Here is a 22986-nt window from a genome sequence, read left to right as displayed (position 1 = left end):
CTCAGGAGCAGCGGATTAAATCTCCACAATCAACTTGATGTACCCTGCATCTGTGGAATATCTGAATAGACAACGAACCATCCCAAAATGAGGAGGTGGACTTTGGGAGCAACTGTAGACTTGGGGTTTGCTGTATGTGACAGACTAGTTACTGATTTTTATGTTTATCTTAGTATAGTTTTTATTGCTTGTTATCCTTGGTGGATTTGTTTATTGGTTTGGTTGCTCTGCTTTTTTTAAATTACTTTTTAATTCTTTTTATTTTAGTAATTTTTTTTATTTTTTATTTTAATAACTTTATTTTATTTATTTATTTATTTATCTTTCTTTTTTTTCTCCTTTCTCTTCTGAGCCATGTGGCTGACAGGGTCTTGGTGCTCCAGCCGGGTGTCAGGCCTGAGCCTCTGAGGTGGGAGAGCCGAGTTCAGGACACAGGACCACAGGAGACCTCCCGGCCCCATGTAATATCAATCGGCGAGCGCTCTCCCAGAGATCTCCGTCTCAATGCTAAGACCCAGCTGCACTCAACAACCAGCAAGCTCCAGTGCTGGACACCCCATGCCAAACAACTAGCAAGACAGGAACACAACCCCACCCATTAGCAGAAAGCCTGCCTAAAATCATAATAAGTTCACAGACACCCCAAAACACACCACTGGACACGGTCCTGCCCACCAGAAAGACAAGATCCAGCCTCATCCACCAGAACACAGGCACCAGTCCCCGCCACCAGGAAGCCTACACAGCCCACTGAACCAACATAACTCACTGGGGGCAGACACCAAAAACAATGGGAACTACAAACCTGCAGCCTGTGAAAAGGAGACCCCAAACACAGTAAGTTAAGCAAAATGAGAAGACAGAGAAATATGCAACAGAAGAAGGAGCAAGATAAAAACCCACCAGACCTAACAAATGAAGAGGAAATAGTCTACCTGAAAAAGAATTCAGAGTAATGACAGTAAAGATGATCCAAAATCTTGGAAATAGAATAGACAAAATGCAAGAAACGTTTAACAAGGACCTACAAGAACTAAAGAGCAAACAATGATAAACAACACAATAAATAAAATTTAAAATTCTCTAGAAAGAATCAATAGCAGAATAACTGAGGCAGAAAAATGGATAAGTGACCTGGAAGATAAAATAGTGGGAATAACTACCACAGAACAGAATAAAGAAAAAAGAGTGAAAAGAATTAAGGATAGTCTCAGAGACCTCTGGGACATTAAATGCACCAACATTCGAATTATAGGGGTCCCAGAAGAAGAAGAGAAAAAGAAAGGGACTGAGAAAATATTTGAAGAGATTATAGTTGAAAACTTCCCTAATGTGGGAAAGGAAATAGTCAATCAAGTCCAGGAAGCATAGAGAGTCCCATACAGGATAAATCCAAGTAGAAACATGCCAAGACACATATTAATCTATCAAAAATTAAATACAAAGGAAAAAATACTAAAAGCAGCAAGGGAAAAGCCACAAATAACATACAAGGGAATCTCCATAAGGTTAACAGCTGATCTTTCAGCAGAAACTCTGCAAGCCAGAACGGAGTGGCAGGACATATTTAAAGTAATGAAAGGGAAAAACCTACAACCAAAATTACTCTACCCAGCAAGGATCTCATTCAGATTCGATAGAGAAATTAAAAACTTTAAAGACAAGAAAAAGCTAAGAGAATTCAGCACCACCAAACCAGATTTACAACAAATGCTAAAGGAACTTCTCTAGGCAGGAAAAACAAGTGAAGGAAAAGAGCTACAATAACAAACCCAAAACAATTAAGAAAATGGTAATAGGAACATACATATCGATAACTACCTTAAATGTAAATGGATTAAATGCTCCAACCAAGAGACATAGACTGGCTGAATGGATACAAAAACAAGACCCGTATATACGCTATCTGCAAGAGACCCACTTCAGACCTAGGGACACACACAGACTGAAAGTGAGGGGATGGAAAAAGATATCCCATACAAATGGAAGTCAAAAGAAAGCTGGAGTAGCAATTCTCCTATCAGACAAAATAGACTTTACAATAAAGACTATTACAAGAGACAAAGAAGGACACTACATAATGATCAAGGGATCAATCCAAGAAGAAGATATAACAATTGTAAATATTTATGCACCCAACATAGGAGCACCTCAATACATAAGGCAAAGGCTAATAGCCATAAAAGGGGAAATCCACAGTAACACAATCATAGTAGCGGACTTTAACACCCCACTTTCACCAATGGAAAAATCATCCAAAATGAAAATAATAAGGAAACACAAGCTTTAAATACGCATTAAACAAGATGGACTTAATTGATACTTATAGGACATTCCGTCCAAAAACAACAGAATACACTTTCTTCTCAAGTGCTCATGCAGCATTCTCCAGGATAGATCATATCTTTGGTCACAAATCAAGCCTTGGTAAATTTAAGAAAATTGAAATCGTATCAAGTATCTTTTCTGACCACAACGCTATGAGACTAGATATCAATTACAGAAACAAAGCTGTAAAAAATACAGACACATGGAAGCTAAACAATACGCTACTAAATATCCAAGAGATCACTGAAGAAATCAAAGAGGAAATCAAAAAATAACTAGAAACAAATGACAATGAAAACACGATGACCCAAAACCTCTGGGATGAAGCAAAAGCAGTTCTAAGAGGGAAGTGTATAGCAATACAATCCTACCGCAAGAAACAATAAAACTCTCAGATAAACAACGTAAACTTACACCTAAAGCAATTAGAGAAAGAAGAAAAAAAAAACCCAAAGTGAGCAGAAAGAAATCATAAAAATCAGATCAGAAATAAATGAAAAAGAAATGAAGGACACAACAGCAACGATCAATAAAACTAAAAGTTCGTTCTTTGAGAAGATAAAAAAACTGATAAACTGTTAGCCAGACTCATCAAAAAAAAAAAAAGGGAAAAGACTCAAATCAACAGAATTAGAAATGAAAAAGGAGAAGTAACAACTGACACTGCAGAAATACAAAAGATCATGAGAGACTACTACAAGCAACTCCATGCCAATAAAATGGACAGCCTGGAAGAAATGGACAAATTCTTAGAAAAGCACAACCTTCCGAGACTGAACCAAGGAGAAACAGAAATTATAAACAGACCAATCACAAGCACTGAAATTGAAACTGTGATTAAAAATCTTCCAACAAACAAAAGCCCAGGACCAGATGGCTTCACAGGTGAATTCTATCAAACATTTAGAGAAGAGCTAACACCTATCCTTCTCAAACTCTTCCAAAATATAGCAGAGGGAAGAACACTTCCCAAACTCATTCTACAAGGCCACCATCACCTTGATACCAAAACCAAATAAAGATGTCACAAAAAAAGAAAACTACGGACCAATATCACTGATGAACATAGATGCAAAAATCCGCAACAAAACACTAGCAAACTGAATCCAACAGCACATTAAAAGGATCATACACCATGATCAAGTGGGGTTTATCCCAGGAATGCAAGGATTCTTCAATATGCACAAATCAATCAATGTGATACACCATATTAACAAATTGAAGGATTAAAACCATATGATCAGGCTTCCCTCGTGGCACAGTGGTTGAGAGTCCGCCTGCCGATGCAGGGGACACGGGTTTGTGCCCCGGTCCAGGGAAGATCCCACATGCCGCAGAGCAGCTAGGCCCGTGAGCCATGGCTGCTGAGCCTGCACATCCAGAGCCTGTACTCCGCAACAGGAGAGGCCACAACAGTGAGAGGCCCACATACCACAAAAAAAAAAAAACCCATATGATCATCTCAATAGATGCAGAAAAAGCTTTCGACAAAATTCAACACCCCTTTATGATAATAACCCTCCAGAAAGTAGGCATAGAGGGAACTTACCTCAACATAATAAAGGCCATATATGACAAACCCACAGCCAACATTGTTCTCAATGGTGAAAAACTGAAACCATTTCCACTAAGATCAGGAACAAGACAAGGTTGCCCACTCTCACCATTATTATTCAACATAGTTTTGGAAGTTTTAGCCACGGCAATCAGAGAAGAAAAAGAAACAAAAGGAATCCAAAACGGCAAAGAAGAAGTAAAACTGTCACTGTTTGCAGATGACATGATACTATACATAGAGAATCCTAAAGATGCCACCAGAAAACTATGAGAGGTAATCAATGAATTTGGTAAAGTAGCAGGATACAAAATTAATGCACAGAAATCTCTTGCATTCCTATACACTAAGGATGAAAAATCTGAAAGAGAAATTAAGGAAACACTCCCATTTACCGTTGCAACAAAAAGAATAAAATAGCTAGGAATAAACCTACCTAAGGAGACAAAAGACCTGTATGCAGAAAACTATAAGACACTGATGAAAGAAATTAAAGATGATACAAACAGATGGAGAGATATACCATGTTCTTGGATTGGAAGAATCAACATTGTGAAAATGACTATACTACGCAAAGCAATCTACAGATTCAATGCAATCCCTATCAAAATACCAATGGCATTTTTCACAGAACCAGAATAAAAATTTCACAGTTTGTATGGAAACAAAAAAGACCCCAAATAGCCAAAGCAATCTTGAAAAAGAAAAACAGAGCTGGAGGAATCAGGCGCTCTGACTTCAGACTATACCACAAAGCCACAGTAATCAAGGCAGTATGGTAGTGGCACAAAAACATAAATATAGACCAATGGAACAGGCTAGAAAGCCCAGAGATAAACCCATGCACATATGGTCACCTTATCGTTGATAGAGGAGGCAAGAATATACAATGGAGAAAAGACAGCCTCTTCAATAAGTGGTGCTGGGAAAACTGGACAGTTATATGTAAAAGAATGAAACTAGAACACTCCCTAACACCATACACAAAAATAAGCTCAAAATGGATTAAAGACCTAAATGTAAGGCCAGACACTATAAAACCCTTAGAGGAAACATAGGCAGAACACTCCATGACATAAATCACAGCAAGATCCTTTTTGACTCACCTCCTAGAGAAATGGAAATAAAAACAAAAATAAAACAAATGGGACCTACTGAAACTTAAAAGCTTGTGCACAGAAAAGGAAACCATAAAGAAGATGAAAAGACAACCCTCAGAATGGGAGAAAATATTTGCAAATGAAGAAACTGACAAAGGATTCATCTCCAAAATATACAAGCAGCTCATGCGGCTCAATATCAAAAAAACAAAGAACCCAATCCAAAAATGGGCAGAAGACTTGAATAGACATTTTTCCAACAAAGATATACAGATTGCCAAAAAACACACGAAAGGATGCTCAACGTCACTAATCATTAGAGAAATGCAAATCAAAACTACAATGAGGTATCATCTCACACCGGTCAGAATGGCCATCATCAAAAAATCTACAAATAGTCAATGCTGGAGAGGGTGTGGAGAAAAGGGAACCTTCTTGCACTGCCGGTGGGAATGTAAATTGATACAGCCACTATGGAGAACAGTATGGAGGTTCCTTAAAAAACTACAAATAGAAATACCATATGACCCAGCAATCCCACTACTGGGCATACACCCTGAGTAAACCATCATTCAAAAAGAGTCATGTACCACAATGTTCATTGCAGCACTATTTACAATAGCCAGGACATGGAAGCAAGCTAGGTGTCCATTGACAGATGAATGGATAAAGAAGAGGCACATATATACAATGGAATATTACTCAGCCATAAAAAGAAACGAAATTGAGTTATTTGTAGTGAGGTGGATGGACCTAGAGTCTGTCATACAGAGTGAACTAAGTCAGAAAGAGAAAAACAAATATAATATGCTAACACATATATATGGAATCTAAAAAAAAAGGTTCTGAAGAACCTAGGGGCAGGACAGAAATAAATGGAGAGAATGGACTTGAGGACACGGGGAAGGAAAAGGGGAAGCTGGGACAAAGTGAGAGAGTGGCATGGACATATATACACTACCAAATGTAGAATAGATAGCTAGTGGGAAGCAGCCACATAGCACAGGGAGATCAGCTTGGTGCTTTGTGACCACCCAGAGGGGTGGGATAGGGAGGGTGGGAGGGAGACACAAGAGGGAGGGAATATCAGGATATGTGTATATATATAGATGATTCACTTTGTTATACAGCAGAAACTAACACAACATTGTAAAGCAATTATATTCCAATAAAGATGTTTAAAAAAAAAAAACAGAATGAACTACCAGCATACATAATGATGGGTGAAAGAAGCCAGAAGCAAGAGTACATACTATAGGATTCCATTGATATTAAGTTCAAGAACAGGCAAACGAATCTATGGTTACACTGTGCAGGGGAATAATAGCAAACGAAGTAAAGTTCCAAGCAAAATAAAATAAACTGTTTGAGAAAGATATGTTAGCATTATTCACTACAATTATATTTCTGACCTTTTTCTCTTATCCTTCCGGTTTTTGCCTTTTAGATTTTGATGCTTGTCTACCATATTTGGTAAATGATGCTTTCAAGGCAGATATCTTCACTGAACCAAAATAATATTCCAGTGACTTTGCTTTTGTTATATGTTTGTTAGATTTCAGAAGACTGGGTCTTGTTTTTTGACCCAGTTTAAGCGTCACGTCTGTTATATGACAGTTAACCATTTTATGTTTGCTATTATAAAGTAAATGTTTGGCCTTATTTTCTTACTTCCCTCAGCATACTATGTATTTTCTTTACTTTAAATGCTTTCATGGTATTCCCTTGGTTTGCTCTTTCTAAATAACATTGATTTAAAAAGGTAACAAACTCTCTATGGTGTAAACAGAAAATATGCATTTTTTTCAGGCATCCCCATATCAGTTGCATATTAGGTCTACAAGGGAGCCATGAATAAGTTTCCCAAAGATGGAAAGTGTAAGGATCACATGTCCTGACTAGGACAAAACTAAACTGGAAATGAATAACAACAATAAAAGAAAACAAAAATTCAGCTACACGGCACTGAAAAAGATGAATCAAAAAGGTCTTTAAATCTGCAATCACAGAAACTCTAGAAAACAACAAAAAATTAAGATGTCAAATATCAAAATTTTAGAACTAGCCAGAAAAAAATGAGGAGAATGATAAATATATCCAAAGTTGGTTCTTTACAAATCCACAAGTCCTCAGCTCCTTAAGTAATGGGAGAAGTGAAGAGAGAGCATGGACTTACAAATTAAGAAGAAGAAGGGGGAAATAATCACACAGAAAATTAAATGAATTAAAGGAGACCATTCGTGCAAACTGAATAAATGGGAAGATTTTTAAAACTACCAATTACCTAAACTAGGTGAAGGAGACATTTAAAAGCCTAAGCAAGGCAATAATGGGAAAAATTCAGGCCCAAGTAGTTTCATAGGAACAATTTAAATAGTATGAGTCATGGATTTAACATCACCTTGAATAAAAAGAAAGGAGAGAAGTCTTTTTTTAGTAAAACTAGCATAATGCCGACATCAAAACTTGACAACATATAACATAAAGAAAACCACAACATAATATCACTTATAAATATGAATGCAAAATCATAAATTAAATATTTACAAGCAGAATAAGGAAGTATGCTAAATGAATAAGAACAGAGTGATAAAGTGAGATCTTTGCAAGAATGCAAGGAAATCTATTGATATAATTCATCAGAGGTAAATGTTTAAAAGAAAAACCCATCTGATCATCTAATTATATGCTAAAAGAGTATTTAATAAAAATTAAGTACATTCCTGTTTTTCAAAAGAGCAAAAAGTTTGATCTATACTTTCCAAGCATTATCAACACACACACAGAAAAGTTGGCAAAAGGTGAAACATGCAATTCACAGTAAAATAAAGAGATATGGTTAATAAGCATATGAAAATGCTATCAATTTCAGTGATAATAAATGCAAAAGAACTCAACTATGAAATCTTCATCAGTTTGGCCATGTCATTGAGTCTGTGTGGACTGGGCCAAGCCCATCTATAGAGGACGGTGGAATGTGTGTTAGGAGGAATGTCCACATATAATGTCTACTGCAACCTTCCTGAGAAAAAGAATGCATGAAGTACACCTTGACCCACTATTCCACATCCTGGAATTTACACTAAGGAGGTCATCAAACTAGAGGGAAAAGATGTCTGCTCGAGAAAGTTCATTACAGTCTTTTGATAACAATGAACATTCCAAGAAACAACAAAAATTTCCACCTTCAAATATAGATGATTCCCAACAAAATGTTGAGAAAAAAAGGCAAAGGGAATTTATATGGTCTGATCCTCTAAGGATATGGTATACTCTTAGAGAGGTGTCTGCAAGGATATTCCACTAAAGTTCAGAGTGGTTACCTCTGGATGAGAGTGATTTCAGGTCATTTTTACTTTCTACTCTTTTTCTTACTTAAATTTTAAAGGTAATCATGCATCATTTTACAGAAGCAAGTAGGTTTCCCCACATATCTCAAACCTCCAGTTGCCTTTAGAGTCTATAGAATGAAGCCAGAATTTTTCAGCCTCTCATGGGTATTCTTGTTACCTGGCTCTCAATTACTCCTGCTCACAGGCCACATGGCCTTTGCCTCCAGGTCTAAAATAACCTCTCCACCCACCTTCAAGGTGGACCTTGAAGGCCTGAATCAAAGGCTCTCCATGTCATGTCTGTAGCAGGCGGGCATCTGTCTTCTCTAAGACAGGTCTCTCTACCTCATGAGCCCCTCACTCGAGAGGCCCACCTGTCCTGGTAGAGGTGAGCTCCTTGAGGGCAGAGACCCCTTTTCCCCCTCCACAGGGTCCCTGAAGCTCCCGATTTAAAGCAGTTGCTCAGAAATGTTCCCTTTGACTGGAGTCATTAAATCTCCCAGTGAAGAAAGTCAAATGTTTAAACAAATGGAAAACAGATGTCTTCTGGCAAGAGCCCATAAACTCCACTGGGGACAATTAGGTTGGGCTTCCCATTGAGCACCTAAGTTATCACCTTGCCTCTTCTATCAAGATTTCTGAATAATACCTGCAAATTATCAGCACTACTGGGAAGCTGCTGGGAAAAATCAAGGTTGACTTTTCTGAGCTTGTCTTCCCGTCAGAACCCCCTCTCGGCGTGTGGGGAATGGGTCTCACCTGGCTCATGGTGGCTTTCAGCATCTCCAGGAGCAGCAGGGCACCTTCAGTGCACAGCCCAGCCCGGAGGACTTCTTCCCTGTGGTGCTTATGCAAGAGCCACTGAAGCATGGCATCCAGGCTGTCCTGAAAAAGGAGGCAAGCGATGTAAAGAGACCTGTGGCTACACAGCAAGGGGATCGGCTTTCCAGCCAGCACACGGCATTTCCCAGGGGCCCCAGCGGGAAAGGCAAAACAGCACAGTAACAGCCCAGGTGGCTGGCCCATTCAGGGAGCTTCAGCCCACTAACGGGGTATAAGGGAAATGCACACTTCCAAGATGGTGCTGGAGACCCACCAGCAACTTGTATCGAAATTTAGTTCTTTTGGTCTGACATCACAAATACTCAATCTCCCAGTCAATTTTAATGAATTTTTATAAATGAGATTACAGAAAATGTGACAAATTCAAAGGCTTTAGGGCAACTGCAGAGTGCAACAGAGAGAACATGGGGTTGACAAGCACGATGATCTGACTTTGCCTCTTTAAAAACTGGGCTTACACAAGCTATTCAGCCTCTTGGCAGTTCAGTTTCCTTCTCTGTGTAATGAAAATTACATTATCTGCCCCATGGGATTGTTATAAATATCAAGGAAAATAAAATATGTAAAACATCTATCACGGGTCCTAACATTCAGCAAATGTTTGTTTCCTGCAATACAGTCTTGGAAAAATAAAAAATATAGGGTTTTGATTAACTTAGCACAGCATATTAAGAACTTTATTTTGAAGTGTGATCTCTAGTACTATTAGCATATATCAAGATTGAGATAGGTCAAATATAAGGGTGTACGAGAGGTGAATTTTTTAGCCCTCTGTTTGCAAAGAGGTGCCCCTCCACCCATGTCAATTCAGTGCAGTTTAACTCAACTCTATCAAGACCAAAAAACAATTTCTGAGTCTGTCTGTCAGGTGCCCAGGAAGGTGAGTAAGAGGTGGGGTCTATTTTTGAGGTGCTCAGTATCTAAGAAGAGAAGCAGATGTAAATGTGCTGGTGCCATATAAGGCAAAGGTGAATGCATGGTGAGGCCCAAAGAGGAATGGTTCCTGTTGTCTAGGGAGTCTAAGCAGGAGGTGGCATCTGAGCTGAGAATTGAGGGAAGACACCTTTCCAGGCAGGTGATGGCGGGAGAAAGGGCTCGTTAAAGGCCCAGGGCAGGCAAGGACAAAGCAGCTGGTCTTACTGGGGAGATGACTCAGGAGGGTCACAGCACAAAGGGCCATCGAGAAACGAAGCTGGGCTGGGGAGACAAGTGAGACATCCAATCAGGAAGGGTCTTGATGCTGGCTGGGGGACTCTGAACGTGATCCCACAGGAACAGGAGCCAGTGAAGCCTTGGATTTGGTTCAGGTCGGTGAGTTAGTGAACGAGAGGCTGGTGAGAAGGTATATACAGTGAGTGTAGACTCCTCTTTGGAGAAAATTGGCCAAGGAAAAATAGGAGAGGGATAAACAGGACAGGAGCTGGTCAAGAGTGTGAGTCAAGGGGGCAGCTTCTGGTTTTAGGTGGGACATAATTTATCATACTTATGGTCTATGAGGCAAGAGTCAGTAGAAAGAGATGCCGAAAATATAGAAGAAGGGATAATAAGGGGTGAGGTCACTCGGGAAAGGAGTGGAAGGAATCCAGACCAGCCCTGAAAAGCTGCTCTTCCAGCAACAGTGGAGAGAAGGTGATAAAGAGGGTCATGGAATATACAAGTGGTGGAGGGTGGGGTCCTGAGGCAGTGCCCCCTTCATGGGGGCTTCTACTCCTACCATGACATAAGTCATCTGAGCAAAGGGTGTCTGCGGGCCAGAAGGCTTGGGCATGTAAGGGTCACGCTAGAGCGCAGGGGAATAGCAGGGGCATTACTAAGGTAAAGGGACATGTTTCTTTGGAGGACATAAACTGAGGCTCTATGTCTGTTATGGGAGAAATTCACCTCCTCGTGTTGCCCCCGCCATCGTGTGATTTCTCTAGCTGTGCCCAGAAGGAGAAAGACTTCAAAGAGGAACTGATAAAAACAGAGACCTGCTGGGAGGGACATGAGAGGCAGAGGCTGAAGAAGTGAAGGGTATTTGAAAAGCTAGCCAGGGGTGGGGACTGCTAGGGAAGGAAGTGGGTCAGGACGAAAGCTGGAAAACATGGAGGAAGGCGGGGAGTATTAGGGATCTGCCTTGGTCATACAGAATCAGAAAGCCAAGTGTGTCACTCCATCCCAGGAACCCCAAGAACCTACTTTGGGCCCGTCCATCAGCTCTGTAAGTGGTGTTTGTAGGAAGAAGGTGGACACGATGAGGTAGACTTCCGGAATATGAACATGGTGGGCCAGAAAGTCACTCAAGACTTGGAACCCAGGAAGCAGGCAGGGGCTCTGGTCAGGCGTGGGAGGGTGGCTCTTCAGGTTATCTATCATCAGGGAGAGGGGCACAGAATCCAATTGAGAAAAACTGCTGTTGCTTCTGGTCAAGGTGAGAACTGGACGCAGAAAGGAATCCCCTACCACCCACCCATCCCACCGAGATGCCAGATGGAAATATATGTCATACATACTGGAGCACAAGAAAGTGCTCAACAAGAACTTTTCCTATTCCTGACATGCTCATTCATTCGTTCAAAACCAGATGCTTATTTGGTGCCTACCACCTTAGAGGCAATAAGACCTCTTTGCATTATGCAATAAGAACATAGTGTTTTGACAAAATATACAGAACCCCAGGCCTTTATCAACTACTTACAATGTGGTGGGAGGGACAGACTTTACAGAATTAAATACCTAAATAAATATGTATAAACGATGATAAGCACTATAAAAAAAAAAAGAAGAGAGCGTGTAACAGAGGTGCCCTAATCCGTACGGGACTCTCCTCCTCTCCTAGAGGAAGTAACATTTGAATCAAGAGCTGAAGGATGAATCCCCATCAAACAGGAGAGCCATGCTGGTACTGAGGGTGGGGGAAGCATCCCAGGAAGAGGGAAAGAGCTAAGGAGGCTTTGAGGAATGGGAAGAAATCCCCAGCATCTGAAGAGCAGTGAGGCCATGGTGGGATCCTAAAAAGGAAGTCAGAGGGGGCTGGGGCTGATGGGAGGGAAGGGGTCAGGGTCAAGGTGATCCTACGGCACAGAGCTGTGAAAGCCCCAAGCAAGTCCTGGCAGGTCCTCACTCACAGACCACAAGAGGCACCCTGCCTCCTGGAGATGACCACACACTCACCCATCATGATGTCCACGCCCTCGGAGCTGCGTTCCACCCAGGACCCCACAGACAGGCCATCTTTAAATCGCCCACGGAGGGAGGGGTTTGACAAAAAGTGCAGCAGCAGCTTCAATCCCAGCACCACTGTGCTGGGGTGCACATGGCCCTGCACGAATAGCAGGAACCAATCGGGCCCCAGGCGCAGAAACATCTCTTCCTTTGCCCTGCGGGGGGAAGGGGGTCAATAAATGCTAAAATTACCTCTCAGCCCATAAGCAAAGGACATGTCCAGAAAATTCAAATAACGTTCAGCTTCACTAGTCACCTAGAAAAGGCGAGTTAAGTTTAATATCTGGATATCACTTAGCAAAGTACATTTTAAAAGATCGGTAAAATAAAATGCTGGCAAGGTTGCTGTGAAATAGATGAATTTGCCTATTAATGGCTGAAGTGTAAGTTGGCCAAAGCTTTTGAAAGCAGTTGGAAACTATGTACCAAGAGATGTAAAAATATGCAGGCCCTTTGATAGCCCTACTCACTAATATTCCTGCCTACACAGTGTCTGAATGGCCACCCATCTAATTACATCAATGCAGTCACATAAAACACATAACAGTTACTGAACTCCCTTTTTAAACACACTGTTCAAAACTAATCTAAATGGAATAGTCCAATATTTATGCACCTTTATTGGCTTAGACAAAAAAAATACATGTTTAACCGTCACTTTCAAAAATGAATTTTGAAACGATGAGTGTAGAGAGTACAGACTTGCTAGAGGGAAAGGGAGGGCAGGGAGATGGGAAGCCAATCCTCAGGGGCAGTGGTTCAGCAAAGGCCTCAGCCCCGTGCGAGCCAGGGAGGGATCCATCCTGGCTGGGCAGTGTTCTCAGCAAGTGCTGCCGGATGAGGCATGGTGAGGGCGTGGCCACTAGGACTAGGAGTCAAGAGACCATCTTCTCTTCTAGTCATGTCTCCGTTTGCTAACTGGATGGCTTTGGCAGAGCTCTTGATGAGCTCTGGTCATCTTCCTTCATTATGATGATGAGGAGGAGGAGGATGTTGGTGGTAGTGATGATGATGGTAATGAGAATGGTGGTGGTGATGGTGATGGTGGTTAGCTGATGGAGTATTTATAGTATCCCAAGCACCATGTTCGGAGCTATCCACATATTAATTTCCATCTATGGCAGCTACTATCTTAATCCTCATAAAGGTGACTAGAAGAGAGGCATAGAGGGCAGGCTTAGGTAACCTCCCCGAGGTGCCTGGGGGACAGAGCTGGGATTTGAACCCAGGAGGTCTAGCTGTCACGTGCTTAAGCACTACACTACATTCCTTTTCAAAAAAGTGAAAAGGCATCTTCCAGTTCTACCACGCTTTGATTCTAGACATGTAAAGACTTTTTAAGCGCTATCTGAAAGGCCGTTTTACTGAGGGGTAACTCCCCACCCTGATTCTTCCCTGCCCCAAACACACACACACACTAAAATGTCAACTCAGTGAGAGTAATAAGGATCCAGACTTTCCTACTCAGCACTGCGTTTTCAGAGGGAGGAATGGCGTCTGGCACACAGGAGGTACTCAGCAAATAGTTCTTGAATTAATGACTCCAGAGCTCAGATAAAGCAGGCAGTTGGAGAGAGTTAATGGAATTTTATGATTACACTTTGTTTTTGAAAGTTAATTGAAGGCAGATACTTCTTTTTCCAACTTGGAAAAATAACTAAATGACAGTAAATAGCAGAAGAATTTGGCAAACCTTTTCCTTGATAGATGTTATTTAGGCTAACCGTTTCTCCATTCTATTGTCTGCCAAGTATAGGACATCAAAATCGGTAATTATCACAACTGCCAAAACAATGACACTAGAGCAATGGTGACAAAAAGCGTTTATTGTAATTACACCAAATCTGTTTTGAGTTACTCATGCCCATTTAACATTTGCATCAGAATATCTTAGGGCAAGGTCTGCTTTATTGGGTGGAGAAAATATAATTTTCTTTCTGACTAGTGCAGAAAACCAACTCAGAGATGCTAAACGTTGCATTAAGAAAAGGTTTTAATATGCACTCTGTATGAAGCAGCCTCATGCCAAATCACTCTTTCTGGAGCTACTTACTCAGAGGACAGATGAAGTCGGGAAGAAGATATTACACTGAGCAGCATCTCCAGCAACTGGTTTCTGAGCCAGATTGTCTTTCCAGATGTTTGACTTCCAGCTACAAAAAAGAAAATTCAGATTTGAGAAAAAAACAGATGTAAAGAGACATAGTATTTGCTGCAGTAAGCAATCGTATTCACCAAATGCTTAGTTCTCCCAGGAGTTGAGACATGGATGGGACTTGAAATTTTGGCTTTCAGTTCTAGATTTCCATGCAATGCTTAAAAAGAATTTCAGGAAATGTTCCTAAAGTTCCCTTTAACTAGAGATGTTTCTGATGCTCCCCAATCACCACTCCTCACCAAAAAAAAAAAAAAATCCTAAAAATGATAAGGTCAAATTCTCCTTCCAGCAGAGGAATTTTTTAAATTATCATAGGCTGCAACACTTCCTGGGCACCTACTACATGCTGGGCATTATGCAAGGCACTGGGGGCAAAGAAGTGAAGATTGTGATCCTTGATCTGAGTTCCTGCTCTCAATCTGTTTCTAGGCTAGACCTTCGGCATGTCTATGTTGCACTAAAATTAGAGCTTGAATTGTAAGAAGAGGTATATGGTTCCAACGGAAGAAGAAACTTGACTTCTGAAGTGTTATTATAACCCTGAAGGCCATGTAAATATTGTCTTAATAGAAGATGTTTCGTGAGATCAAAGTTTTAGCATGGAGTCCCTATGAGAAGAAGGGTTGACGAAACAGTACACTGTTGTCTCATCATCCATTCATTTTACCCCTTGGTTAGCCAGTTATTTTACCACCAGTTTAGGGCACACCCGCCATGCTGTAGAAATAGGACTGAGGAGGCAGCTTGGAGAACCGGAGTCAGAGTCCCCTCTATTTGGATTCTGGCCCCATCTCTCATTAAGGTCCTAATCTCTCTGAGCCTCCGTTTTCTCATCTGTAAAATGGGAATAATAATTCCTACTTTTCAGGCTTGATCTAAGGATAAGAGATAATTTATCTGGATTGAGTAACACTATCTAAGAGAATCTTTTGCGGTAAAAGTGTTCTCTATCTGTCCTGTCCAATGCAGTAACCACTGGCCTCACGTGGTTATCAAGCACTTGGGACAAGGCTAGTGTGACTGATGAACTGAATTTTAATTGCATTTCATTTCGACTAATTAGAATTTAAATTTAAATGGCCATGTGCAGCTAGAGGCTCCCGTCTTGGACACAGCAGATCCAGAGGGCCCAGGGCAAAGCAGTCAGTAGTTGTCCCCCTCACATTTGCCCTAGCAGAGGGAATTTGGAACACGATGTAGCTGCAGTTCTGAGTCTGGTTAGGGAGAGAGAGACTCAAAGAAACAAATCACAGACCTTTGCATGAGATTAAACGCAAGGGCTCTAGAAGCAAAGAAGAGATGACTTAACCTGGCTTGTGGGACTGGGAACGGCTAGTCTAGCAGGGTGAGATGGGGTGGGGGCGGGGCAAGGGAGGCATTCCTGCAGAGCGAACAGCACCTGCAGAGCATGGATGGACGGGCGGACCGTCACACATTAGGACGTGTACGTGCTTCAGAGTGTTGAAGCTGGGGCTCATCAGGAGAGCAAGGCAAGGGCTGGGGCATGAAGGCTCCCACCTGCCAGTCTACAGGGAACTGAGCATTATCCTGGAGGCCTTGGAAGCCATTCCAGGTTGTGAAGGAAGCACATACAATTTGCGTTTATTCGTGACCATAATCATAGAGCTGTGACCTCATAAGCCACCGTGTGGGAACAACAGCTCGGCTGTGGGTGCCTTCCCCCTCCTCCCTCTCAGCCTTGCATGCACAATGGCCCCACAGCGTGTTCCTCTCAGGGCCGTCATGGGGGTTGTCTTGCTGCCTTCAGGCTGGCGTCTGGGAAAGGTCTTCTCACCAGGCACGGAGGGGTCCGGGGCTCCATCCACGCAGATCTGCCTCTCGTTCACCGATGAAGGCTTGAGGGTGTACACAACAAACAGCCCGATTCTTAAGACAGAAAGAGAAGGACACGCTCAAATGTGGGCTCAGCCCCTGTCTCCTAAACACACGTGAAGGTTTTCTACAGTGATCCACCTAAATGCGGCTTCAAGGGAGGGTTTGAGGGGAATCGTGTTATTCTGTGGTCAATGTGATATTTCCAAAGACTTCTCAGATCTGTCAGGATTCGTCAGAGCAGCGAGCTCTGGCTCTGCCAGCTCAACAGAACGAACAGTGATGAGGACAGAAAAGGTGAAATGTCCTGCCAGAGGGCACTATCCTTTGGGAAGTCTGCAAAAGGCAGGCATGTTGGGCTGTTGGTCGGTGAGGATGCCTGTGCTCACGGAATTTCTGGAGTTCTTGGCACACGAGGTGTGTCCGCGCACCAGGGAGCAGTGAACACACAGCCCTGCTGGGGAGTCTAGCAGACCCACCCCTTTTTTCAGCTCTCCGCCCTGAACAGAGAAACTCCTAGGAGGTTCCAAGGAAATAGAACCTGCTGCTGCATTGAAGGGGCAGTGCTGCTGGGCTGAGCATGGTCAGGGGAGAGCTGGCGCCTACGTTCCCTCATTAAACAGCCCCGAGGCTCTGCCCTTCCCCCTGGGGACCTGGCGCAGTACCTGTGCAAGTCCTGGAGGCTGAAGTGGCCCCTCAGCTGACAGCCCAGGATGGCAATGATGGTGGATATCTTGGAGGGGGCGAGGCCTGGCTCGTTGAAGAGGAAGACGAGCTTGGGAATAAGCCGCGCCTGGTGAGCAACTTCAGCATTCCGGGGTCCTTCCCTGGCGAGCCCAGGAGAGAGGCAGTAAAAGCTTTTACTGGAATGAACCAAATTTGCTATGCTTCTGCTAAAAAGGTTCCACAGGCTGGGCTTGCTCCGTGGCCCTCTGACTCCGATGCGCTCTTGGCAACTCGTCAAAATGCTGTCAGACACCCATCGAATACGTGTCTGCCCAGTGCCAGAGTCGCTCCGCTTGGAGATGAGCCTTCCGGTGCCCTTCCACCCCTCCACCCCCTCACGCCCCCACCCCTGAAAACTGCCTTCAAAGACAACCCCAGCTATTGACTTTTAAATTCCAAGCCTCAGGGAAAACTAATGCTGGTTTCAGAAAACTCAGAACAAAGAGAGCAGACTGGAGTGTGACCATGGAGCACTTCCCAATAGCCGGAGCGTGGGTCTCTGCGAGCCCATCTGGGTGTGCGTCTTCCTGCCCACCCCAAACCACAGAGTGGATGAACACGCCGTTGAGAGTCAAAGGGGGAGAGAGACAGAATTCAAGCCTCCGCACTCCCTCCTTAGGATAATCGCAAATACAATTTCCAGTAAATTCTACTCCCCCGAAGAAAACAGCTTCCAGGGTGAGTGTCCGTCTCTTAGAAAACAACAGGTACAGAAAGAAAGTGGAAAGTGAGAAAGAAAATAAAGGTGGAGGAGAATGAATCTGGGTGGACTGCTCCTTCTTGAACTGTCTTTTCAGTACTACTGTGTTGAATTCTGCCGAGTGCCACATCGCTGATACACAAAAGAGGCAGAACCAGCGCAGTCCTGCGTGTGACTTGCTCTCATGGGCTCAATGGGAAGATGTGCATTCATCACCTATGAGACCCCACTGTCCTTTGTGCTCTTTCGAATCACAGCACTGAGTAGCCTGCTCTTCTGTATTCCTCCACCACAGGGCTATGTCTTGTCCTTCTCTGAACTTCTAGCACTAAGAACTGGTATGGAATGGAGTGGGTTTATAATAGATAGGCCATCATGAACGGCTGCATGAAAAGATGGCTGCAAATACATTCAAAACACCGAGGTCCTAATGATCTCCAGAAGAGCTGACACGTGAGGAGGCAGGTGGGGGTGTGTGTGAACAGCTTTATTTGTGAGGAAGGAGGTGGATTGATAGGCTGGCACCCCTGCCTCCCTTCTCCCATATTCTCATCCCTGGTTCTCCTTGGGAATTACCTCTTCCTAACTCCCCTCCATCCGCTCCAGAGGGGAAGTCATGCTGCCTGGCCACATGACCCGAGATGGCCCCGTGAGACTCCATCCTATTGCTAGGACTATTGAGTGAAAAAGAAGCCCTGTCTGCCGACTGTGCTGGGCAGAGGACATGCTGTGAGGATGCCCAGCCAGACAGAAGTTAGCACAGAAGAAAGCAGAGATGAGACTAGGGACAGATCTCAGCTAAAGTAATCTGAGCATCACCCAGACAACATGTGAAGCTCTGCCTCGGTCAACTGTATGAGCCAATAAATTTCCCCTTTCTCCACCTTCCTTTTTTCCCTCCCTTTCTTCCTTCCTTAAGTTGGTTTGAGCTGTATTTCTGCCACTTGCAATCAAAAGAGCCCTGACTAATTCAAAAAGTGACACTCAGTGTGATGGTATTTGGAGGTGGGGCTTTTGAGAGATGCTTAGGTTATGAGAGTGGAGCCCTCATGAATGGGACTAGCACCCTCATAAAAGACACCCCAGAGAGTTCCCTCACCCCTCCTGCCATGTGAGGTTGTAGTGAGAAGACAGCAACTATGAACCAGGAAGTAGGTCCCCACCAGACACTCAATCTGCCAGAGCCTTGACCTTAGACTTCCAGCCTTCAGAACTGCGAGAAATAAATTTCTGTGATTTGTAAGCTACCCAGTCTACGGTATTCTCATTACAGCAGCTGTGCAGACTAAGACAGACATGCTACCACCAGGGGACCCAGTGCTCTGGGATGGGGGAAGGCCGTGGTTGCTGAACCACCGGCTGTCCTGTCCTCTCAGTCCCTGTTCTTGGCATGAAGCCTTTGACTGTACCCCCAGGCTGCCAAAGCCCAGCTTACCTTGGTGATTGAAGGATTTCCACAAGATGGGAAAAGAGGGAGAGCTCCAAGTTGTCCGCAGCATTCATCCAGAGCTAGAAGACAGAACAAACACAGTGAAACCAAGGTGTGTGGAGAGAAGGGTTTCCAGGCAGCGTGAGCAGGTACGGTGCTGGGCATGGTCTCCTTTGACGTGGAATCACTAACACAGCTTACCAGCTCTGGAATCAGACTAGCTTTCCTGACAGCTAGAAAGTAGAGGGCACCTGCCCCCGGGGCAAGTGTAAACACCATTCCTATCATCCCCATCTCTGCTGCTCTCTGGAGCTTTACTGTGGGTCTAGATTCTAACCAAGGACACCTGCACTAACCATCTCCTACGTGTGTCCCACCCTGGGGCCCTGCAACCTGTTGTGTCCACACACCAAACAACATCTCATTTTCATTGGATCCTACAAGGCAAATACCAGTGCTCCCAATTCAGAGATGTGAGAAGACAGGCTGAGACAGACCACTGAGTGACAGGTACCTCACCACCCGCAAGTGATAGGACTGGAATTAGAAGCTGAGTCCCACCTCTCAGGTTTTATGCTGTAGCAACTTGTGCATGCAGTTTCTTCAGTTCCCCTATCTATAGAACCTGCAGCACAGCCCATGTTCCCATCTCCTGTAAACAGAATTGTGAGTGACATGCAGGTGTGAAATGCACTGAGATTCTGAGAGTGAACTTTATCACTGGGGTTGCTTTCTTCATTGTAAACAAAATGCAGCTGCTCCCCATCCTTCTGGGGCAGAGGTGATGGTGTGCCTTCATGCCTCATTTCTACTTCCCTTTAGAGAGCTCTACTATTTCTCATCTAAATGCTGGCGTTTCCTAAGGCCCAGAATCTATATGGTTCAGATGTAGGATTATAAGAGTGCACTCATATAGCAGCAAAAAGAGCTCACACTTACAAATGATACCATTTGCTTGAGGCAAGAAGCATCATACAAAGTCCTAAAACGATACCATTACCTGCGTTTAGTAGGTAAGAACAGTGAGGCTCAGAGAGACTGAGTAACTTGTCTGGCGCCCCACGGTTTTTAACTGGCGGAGATGGCTTCAAAGCCTGGTCAGTCTGACCATGAAGCCCACCCTCTTGCCTCCTCTCTGTGTTCCCCTACAGGCATCTCCTGCAGACAGTGACCCAGAGGGTCAATAATCAACCTCACTTGAACCAAGCCGGTGGCCATGGCTCCATCCTTTTACTTACTGGGGAAAACAGAAGAGTCTCAGTGGACATAAGTTTATCAGGAAGGCAGAGAATGTTCCTCCCCAATCCCCAGGGCCCAGCATTACACATGCCATGTAGTGGGCACTTAATAAGGATCCATTACATTTTTTAAAGGAGTGAATGCAAAGTAAACCAAAGTAAGATAAGTGCATTTCTCTTAAGCCAGAAACAGGCTGACAGATTTCCAGCTCCTGTAAGCACAGCCACTGCCGAGTACACACAGAGGTGGGGCAGCTGCCATTTAAGAGAGCTGGTGTGGATCGATGTAGCTCCCAGGAAGGTAGGCGTAGCCAGACATGGCATCCCAACATACTCGAGAGGGTGCCAAGAGCTTTGCATACTTGGAATTCATTCATTCATTCACGAAGGCAATCATGAGCAAATGATACAGCATGCTCTGTGTCGGGAGCTGGAAGAGCTGAGAAAGTAAGACAGGAACCCTGTGGTACCCCTTACCCTTCCCACGAAACAATACCCCTCCCCCCGTTCCCTTTTCCAGAGCTTTAGAACAATAAGAAGTTGCCACAGCACATTTGAGGCTGCCTAGCTGTTTTAGAAATTATTTTATATAATACCAACTGTCTGAATTTTGGGAAACATGCATAATTGAATCCTGCGGTTGTCATCCTGTGTCACATAACCCCTGTACGAAAGACTGCATCGAGATGTCTGGCTTAAGTTTGTTCGAATATCAAATTCTGTTCTCTCCCCACTCCTGGGACCACCTCACTCTCAGAAAGAGGTGGCCTTTTCTGAGACCACAAGCCTAAGACATGCGTGACTTCGACTTCCTGTCCCTTGCAGCTTCTCAACTTCCTGTCCCTCCCGGCTGCACACCCGGCATCAAGGATCACGCGCCTTCTCCTGTAACCCACTCTCTGGTCTCCAAACCCTCCCTTTCCTTGAAGGACTTGTCCTGTCAGTTTGATTCTCACACTGGTATTTTAACCACCCCCTTTTCACTGCTCAAGTCTCCCATCTAAGTTCTGAAACGCTTCTCCTTCTATTTTCTTCTCTCTCTTTTTCTTCTTGAAAAGCCCAGTGACTGTCTCCTTCCTGCCTCCTCCCCGCTCTTCACCTCATGTCTGACCCCACCATTTACTCTTCACTGGGCCCGTCAGTGACCTCTAAACACAACCCACACAGCCCTGCCCTTACTTCACCTGATGTAGGCAGACACTGGGGAAACTCTTCTTCTTTTTGAAAGTCTCTCCTCCCAATATTTTAAAAATTTTATTTCATTTCATTTTGTTTTAGTGTGGGTTTTTAGCATCTTTTTGCTTGTTTTTATTGGTTGCCTATTTTCTTAACCCCAGTGAAAAAGCACTGGCTCAGCTGAGGGGTAAGTTTATTCAGGGAGGGGACGGGTGGTGCCCATGGTGGTTCCAGGAACAGGCAGTGGGAGCATTGTGGGTTCCTGCATGGGTCATTCCTGGGCTAGGCTGATGGCAACGATATCATGGAACCAAGCTGCCTGAGCACGGCCACAGCATTTTGGAAGGGGCAGCAGTGCTGCCAAGGCATGCTGTCTTGTTTACCAGGGTGGTAAAGCCATTTGTGCATATCTGCTTCCCCGTTGTGCACAGGAAGCCCGTATCGCAGGCCTTGCTGGATTCCCCCACAAGCCTTGCATCTATCTGCAGATCCAGGTCTGGATGTTCATCCTGGCCTGGTCCAATTAGATAGTATTTCATTTAGGTTTTTTGTAGCTTTTATTTATGAGTAAGATTGACCTGTACTTTTTCATTTCCCATACTATCCTTTTTTGGTTCTGGTATCAAGATTAGCTCATAAAAGAAGCTGGGAGAAATAATACCTACACTATGATCATGACTATGAATTTTAAAAAATACGTATATTATGCATAGAAAGTACAAAAAAAGGGATGCATTCAAAGTTAACAACAGTCGTCTGGGTCTCAGAAAGAGGAGTTTTTCTTCCATTTTTCTGTAATTTAAAATATTCTATAACAAGCACTTATTATTTTTTAATTAAAATAAACAGTTTTAAAAATACTTCCATGGACTGCAGTGTGTACCGGCTAAAGTGTGCGCCCTGCAGCTTACCATCCCCCGCTGTCTTCTCTCCCTCCCCCTCCAGCCTCACCTCTACCTGCAACAACATCCCCACAGGTGCCCCAAGCCCCTTGCTCTCAAATCCCCATGGTTGCTCTCATTCCCACATGTGAGCAAATAGCATCCACTCCACCTGAAATATTCCCCCATTGAACACATTCTGTCAAACTCAGCCCCAGAGCCCGGATCTGCTGAGCTGACTGTCCTCTCCTTCCACTCCCCAGACGCCCTGTGCCTCCCTCACTGGCACCCAGCACATTGTAGCACCACCTCTGTCGTGTCCTGGGCCCCACTGTTGCGTGCAGGGGCTGCATTCTGGTTATCACCATGTCTCCAGAACACACCAGTGCCCGACCCTAGTGGGCACTCAGTAAACGATGCTTCGTGAATGGATCTATCCACCCAAAGGTCTGTGCAGTACTCCTCACTCAGCCTCAGGTGTGC

At 43.8% G+C, this 22986-nt stretch overlaps 1 protein-coding gene across 6 annotated transcripts in view; it reads right to left on the bottom strand.

Annotated features, from left to right (window-relative positions):
• WDFY4 (WDFY family member 4) overlaps positions 1–22986 on the bottom strand; it is a 277338-nt gene that overhangs the window by 148830 nt on the left and 105522 nt on the right. For all 6 annotated transcript variants that reach the window (XR_004346205.1, XM_032608330.1, XM_032608326.1 and 3 more), the window contains 7 exons: positions 19215–19288; positions 17019–17180; positions 16316–16407; positions 14416–14515; positions 12312–12517; positions 11337–11506; positions 9075–9200 (listed from right to left, as the gene is read on the bottom strand). Coding sequence is in view for 5 of the 6 variants with exons in the window: in XM_032608330.1 (XP_032464221.1) it covers positions 9075–9200; positions 11337–11506; positions 12312–12517; positions 14416–14515; positions 16316–16407; positions 17019–17180; positions 19215–19288 (930 nt within the window). In the remaining variant the exon portion in view is untranslated. The remainder of the gene's footprint in view (positions 1–9074; positions 9201–11336; positions 11507–12311; positions 12518–14415; positions 14516–16315; positions 16408–17018; positions 17181–19214; positions 19289–22986) is intronic.

Source organism: Phocoena sinus, chromosome 16 (genome assembly GCF_008692025.1).
Source record: "Phocoena sinus isolate mPhoSin1 chromosome 16, mPhoSin1.pri, whole genome shotgun sequence".
Lineage (NCBI taxonomy): Eukaryota > Metazoa > Chordata > Mammalia > Artiodactyla > Phocoenidae > Phocoena > Phocoena sinus.
Note: the sequence above shows the minus strand (reverse complement) of the source record. Positions and strands in the feature narration are given on the sequence as shown.